General features: G+C 39.8%; 1 protein-coding gene across 1 annotated transcript in view; it reads right to left on the reverse strand.

Moving 5' to 3' along the window:
• LOC101858802 (nuclear pore complex protein Nup205) overlaps nt 1-6000 on the reverse strand; it is a 41319-nt gene that overhangs the window by 33487 nt on the left and 1832 nt on the right. Inside the window, exons 2-9 of the mRNA XM_035971498.1 lie at nt 4700-4842; nt 3895-4066; nt 3364-3582; nt 2738-2823; nt 2118-2343; nt 1037-1204; nt 379-497; nt 53-115 (exon numbers count right to left, since the gene is read on the reverse strand). Coding sequence (XP_035827391.1) covers nt 53-115; nt 379-497; nt 1037-1204; nt 2118-2343; nt 2738-2823; nt 3364-3582; nt 3895-4066; nt 4700-4842 — 1196 coding nt within the window. The remainder of the gene's footprint in view (nt 1-52; nt 116-378; nt 498-1036; nt 1205-2117; nt 2344-2737; nt 2824-3363; nt 3583-3894; nt 4067-4699; nt 4843-6000) is intronic.

Below are 6000 nucleotides of genomic sequence, written 5' to 3' on the forward strand. Positions count from 1 at the left end.
TGCACAAACTGAAACTTAGTATACATATTATGGTACTGTAAATAACATTCACCTTCAAGGGCATCTGGTAAATGAAGTCTGAAATCAATCCATGTAAGCGACGTAGATAAAATTCCTGTTGAGCAAAGAAATATTGTGTTATGTTACTTCAACAATGTGACATATGTGCTGACATGACAAAGAATCAATTTAAATTATGGTAAAAAAATTAATAATGGCTTTTCAACAATCCAGTGCGCCCCCCCCCCCCCCTAATGAATGTTTTCGTATCCTTGTTCATATCAGAATAAATACTTGTAACATCAGTAGAAGAGGTAAAATTTAAGTATGTATGTAACACACTTCAGTGCAAAGGGAATTGTAACAAAGCTGACATACCTCTGTGTGGAAGTTTTGACAAGCCACCACCGAGTTGCTGAGGAAGTAGAAGACACTTCCCTCCAAGGCAAGGTCTATCAGCCTTTCATCGTCTTCACAACAGTCACTGCTGCCAGCACCTGGTGAGTTTAAAGTTGAGAGTTAGAAGCAAACTGAAACAACAAAGGTGGCAAAAGCTGAACAACAGAAACTACATACTAATAGAAAAAAAGTCGGGTGTTTTTATTCTAAACACGAAGTGAAACTTACAGATAAGCATCCATCTAAAATCACAACTGAAAGGAGAAAATAATTTATTTTGTGCTGTTTGAATATTCAAAATACATACCAAGTTCTGGGGTTTTCTTGGTCTGACTCTTAAATAATAAAGAGCATATTATTTCCCAACAACCTTTCAAGGGATCTTGTCATGGTCATAGTAAAAAGTCGACACAAAAGTAGCAAATAACACAGTTAACAGAGTATACTTAATACTTATTCGAGAACGAGGAAGAAGAAGAAGAACTTAATACTTAAGAAATTTTTACCCTACTGAACACCAAACAAGCACCTCAACATGTCGTGGTGGTGCAACTCTAGCAGTCTGTCAAAAGCAACCCAGGAGAATACATCCAGGCTCAAAGGGTTAAAAGTTTTAGCCAAAAAAAATACCACATACCACCATTGCCAACATTGAACTGAGAAATCTGTCTGAGCATGATGGCCCAGCCGAACTGAGCTGCAGCCTTGAGTCCAGGGATGCCCCAGGTCTGTGCGGACACCAGCTCCTGGTGCACTTCCTGCATGTAGTTCTGGTCACTCAGCACCGGCAACAGGGACAGGACCTCTGGACACAAGGAAAAGTGAAGTGGTTATTTGTACAAGTGATTGTCTTGATCATGTGGCCGCTAGAGCAAGTTCGTCTGTATTACCACGCCACGAAACTTAAATGTTGTACTCGAATAACATTTTCGCACGAAGTACTACATTTCTCAATTCAGCAAAGCTCCCCATATACAACACACATATTGGGAGATTTAGATCAGTATTTACTCACGGATATCGCAAACTCACATATCAAATGAAAGAGATAAATAAAATCCCTTTCTCAAAAACTTTTCCTTATTGCCAAAACAGTAATGTTCCATCGGACCTAAAATGCCGACCATGTAAAAAATTCCAATGCACTTAGCTGAAGTGGTGACACAAGATAATTTAAAGATATACACATGAACAGGACTCTGGTTGAAAGATAGCTTATGCCTTTGAAAACGTTTGCCATTCTTACATCTGGGTAGAGCTGGGAACAACAACGCCTTATCCCAAGGACACAATGCCTACTGCAGAGCCAGTAATTGAATGGACAAAAGCTCTTGATCATGGTTCTATCACTGACCACTTAGCCACTGGCGCTAACAGCTAAGGCAATAACCAAGACTTATCTTCATGGTTTTTGAAAAACATTTCTTTCACTCTTTAAGGACGTAGCAGACATATATGTCCGACAGCAGTCCACTGGCCTATTTGTGGCACATTCACATGATCAAACACAATTCAGAAACACAAATTTGTATTTTGATAGCATACATGTTGTTGCAGGTCTTTTTCTGATTTCAGATAAAGACAATATGAAAAAATTTGTACGAATAATTAAGTTCAGTAAGTGCCCCAAAACAGTGCATCTTCAAGCATTGTCCAATAACCAGTGTGTACACCGTCAAAGGGTTAAGAGCTCAACTCACTGAGCCTCAAAAACCCACCTTCGGAGTCCTCCTTCTGCAGGAGACTGACATCAAAGCAGTACCAGAGGGCCTGCAGAAGACTGAGGTTGACCTTGTCCAAGGTCTCATCCCCACCCAGACTGGACTCTTGTCTCAGGTAGGCCAGGAGACGTAGAGTGTCTTGCCTGTTGAGGGGCCGCTGACATGCCAGGCAAAAGATAGTGTCGGCTAAAGTCTGCCGGATCTCAGTGTACAGATCTGTTACCTGTTGGAAGCAAACACAAGACCGTAAGACTTTTTGAAACCCAAAAAAAACAAATTGTCTTTTTCTTCTTTCAACCAAACATACGGAAAGAAACCTTTTTTAATTTCCCCAAACAGAGTCCTCTTTAAACACTACACACAAACATCCATTTCACCATTCATTCCATGTATATTTGACTATTTCTGTATCATTTCATTCTGAAGGTGAATGATTTCTATGATACATGAAATCACGACACTGGACCCTTCAAGGTGGCGCAAGAGTACTAAATGAACACAAAAAGTGTAACCCTTCACCTGCAAGGGGAGCAACTGAGTGCTCCCTTATCAAGCACCCACTGTCTGCATCCTCATCTCATAACACCCCCCCCCCCCCTCTTTTTTTACATGCTCACCTGTTTCCTATGCTTTGGGGGCCCAAGGGCCCTGTCTTTCTGCAGCTTATCCATTTCCTTGACAATGACCATGGACTTGATCAGATCTGAAGAAATCAGTTTTGTTCAGTAAATGAACAATGACCAAGAAAAACACATATAAACAGCTTACACATGCAACTATGCAACTAATATAGCTGATTTAATAGACTTCACTTCAAGACATCTTCACATGTCGCTGACTCTCCAAAACACAGGTCAAGACTTTTTCAGTGCTTTTTATTCACTCCTTTATATTAGCAATTTTAATCACTTGTCACAAGAACGCGGAGGGGACCGCGGGGTGCACCGGGACAAAAGAGTGTCACAAGATATAAAAACCCTGACTTGTTCGGCTTTCTAAAAGATTAAATGTACTCAGGCAAACTACACTGTATTCAAAGCGTCAAGTGAAAAAGTGAAAACTATTTTCAGCAATGAAGAAAGGAGCCTTTCACAATTGCACCATAACAAATTTACGGTAAAAAGCAAATAAAAACAGACAACTCTTGGTACATTCTTCCTTAAAATAAAAATTGCCTCAAAACAATAGCAAAATCATCTAAGGCTTATCATTGGCCATTGACACAAGATACTAAAAGACATACCAAGTATACTGCCTACGAGACCACCCTGTAGGAGTTGATCCACAAAGTCATTTATGAGTGTCTGTATCTCGGGGGTCACCCCGACTGTCCACGTGCGGCCCTCTCTGGCTTGAGCCAGGGCTCGCAGAGCGCTGACCAGGCTGCGCTGACCGTCGTAAAAGAGAAGGACAGCCACCAGTCCTCTGGTCAGGCCTGGATAGTTTGGCAACTGTACCTCACCTGAGAGACAAATGTTGCACTTTGAGAGGACATGGGAAAGATATGTCGCTGATCATAAATGCAAAAAGAACATCTGTCAGGGGCAGAAATATATCTTTCAAAAAAAGAAATATCCTAAATTGCGGGTCCTTAAACAAAAAATAAACCTCACTTTTCTGGACTGAAATTTAAAAGTAAACAGAGGTATATGACTTTAACTTTTTTCATTGTGAATTTTAAAAAATCCAAACTTATTGACAACTGTTGAGAAAAATTATAACACTTTTTTAAATGAAAAAAAAAAATTAATTAATTACAATGTAAAGTACTCACCTGCCATTAATAATTCCACAGCCGCCAGCTCATTGAGGTCAAAAACGTCACTAAGAATGAGAGCCTCTGCAACAAACTGCTGTGTGAATGTCTGTTTTCTCTGTTCACCTTGCACTACGATGCCCTCTGTTGTAGACTTCTTCACCAGATCTCTGTGCGTTGTATTTTTCGCCTTATAAAATAAAAACATACCATCAATGTTTTCGTACATATAAAGTCAAAATTGTCTAAGACGGCCACCCGTTGTCAAGGATTTTTTAAAAAAGGTTGTCTTACGCAGGTGGAAGTCTCGAACAGAGTTATAATTTGTTTTTAAAGCAAGGGAGAAAATGGGAAGTGAAGATTTGTACAGGTGATGCTCTTCGCCATGCGGGTATTAGAGCAGGTTCGACTGTATCTCTTTGACAGATTAACAGCACACAAATCTCTTTTAACTAAGTTTATACGCGTATTTGGCATGAGCCAGATCTACTTAAATACTACAAAACTCTTTTGTATAAAAAGTCAATGCTCATTACTTAAAGCACAAAGCATGGGGAAAAAATGGACTACAACAGTAGTAAAGCAGTACATTCTTTTTTTCTGCCACTGACTGCAACTGATAACATCACATTTCATTTCACATAGCAAACACATCAACATTAAAGCACAGTACTGAACTGTTGCAGTTCTTTATAAAATCCCAAAAGGGTAGTTCTTCTTATTTTAAAAAACTGATCTCAGGAAACCTGAAAACAACATGCCAAAACTTCTTACAAATGAAGTTTTGGCCTTTACGTTTTCGGGGAATGACAGCAAAGTTTACCGGTCTCTTAAGAAGAGAAATGAAGTCTGGCTTGTGCTTGCGTAACGCCATCTCCAGGTCATGTACAGCCCCTGGTTGGCGCTTGGTAACTGCGGTCTCAACAATGCCATTGAGCTCCCTAAATGGCATCCACACCCTGGCACCTAAGAGAAAATTGAACCAACTTAAAAGAAAATAGAGAGAGTTCAGAATAAGTTATAGTCACAGGGGGAACTCTGAAGAATAAAAATTGCCAATGACACGAAACAGATGGTGTCAGTTAAACGTCTTTTTTTTGGGGGGGGGTAAGTGTTTTACTGCAGAATTCAGAAAGAGACAGAGAGAGACAGAGAGAGGTGTAGATCTTGTGAGAACTTCCGGGCAAAAGAAAATGGCGACCCGCGTAGTTCCGCTCCATTCAAAAAGTGAAAAAGCCACAGATAGCATCTTTGTAGACGATCAAATTAATTTACTTTTGTGTTTTCACATAATTTTTTATCTTTGTTTTTGTCAATTTGATCGTCCACACAGATAGACAGTATTCAGAAAGAGACAGAAAGAGAGAGAGAGAGGACCTGAGTAGATCTTGCGAGAACTTCCGGGCAAAACAAAATATCGACCCGCGTAGTTCGGCTCGATTCGAAAAGTGAAATAGCCATCTAGATGATAGATCTAGATGTCTAGATTCTAGAGATAGCATCTTTGTAGACGATCAAATTAGCTTACTGAGCTATAATGTCATTTTTTCTTTGCCTTTGTCAATTTGATCAGCCATACCGATGGACAGTTTTCCGTAATTAGGAAAAACAGGTCTTGTTTCACACCGCGTGAGAATAGCCAACGCATGCAAGTCTCACCCAGGGTGAAAGGTCCATCGTACTTCAAGCAGTCTAGTCGCACCTAAGTACGGCTAGCCTGCCAGTCTAGCCGTACTTATCTTAGGCCCTATTAACATTAGAAAACAGGTCTCATTAGTAATTATTCAGGTTTAAAATACATCCACTGTCAGTAAGGCACCTGGTTCAGTCTCAAATACAAATACACTTTCTAAGGTACTGCAAACTAGAAATTTATTTACAATTCAGTAGGCCTATTCTTTTTTTGTTTGTCAGTCTAGCCATCATATAATAAGTACGGCTAGCCTAGCAGTCCACGAGTGAACACAACACATTACGTTTAAGTTTAAGAGCAGCACCCTTCATAGGCAACTCGTCATATCTGTAGCGAAAAACTGCTTGGAACTGTAGCAATTCTTTATACAAATATTTACTGCGGACATTTTTTGGACCGCTTGAACCATATTGTATACGAACAATCTTTGG

This window comes from Aplysia californica, unplaced genomic scaffold, assembly GCF_000002075.1.
Source record: "Aplysia californica isolate F4 #8 unplaced genomic scaffold, AplCal3.0 scaffold00447, whole genome shotgun sequence".
Lineage (NCBI taxonomy): Eukaryota > Metazoa > Mollusca > Gastropoda > Aplysiida > Aplysiidae > Aplysia > Aplysia californica.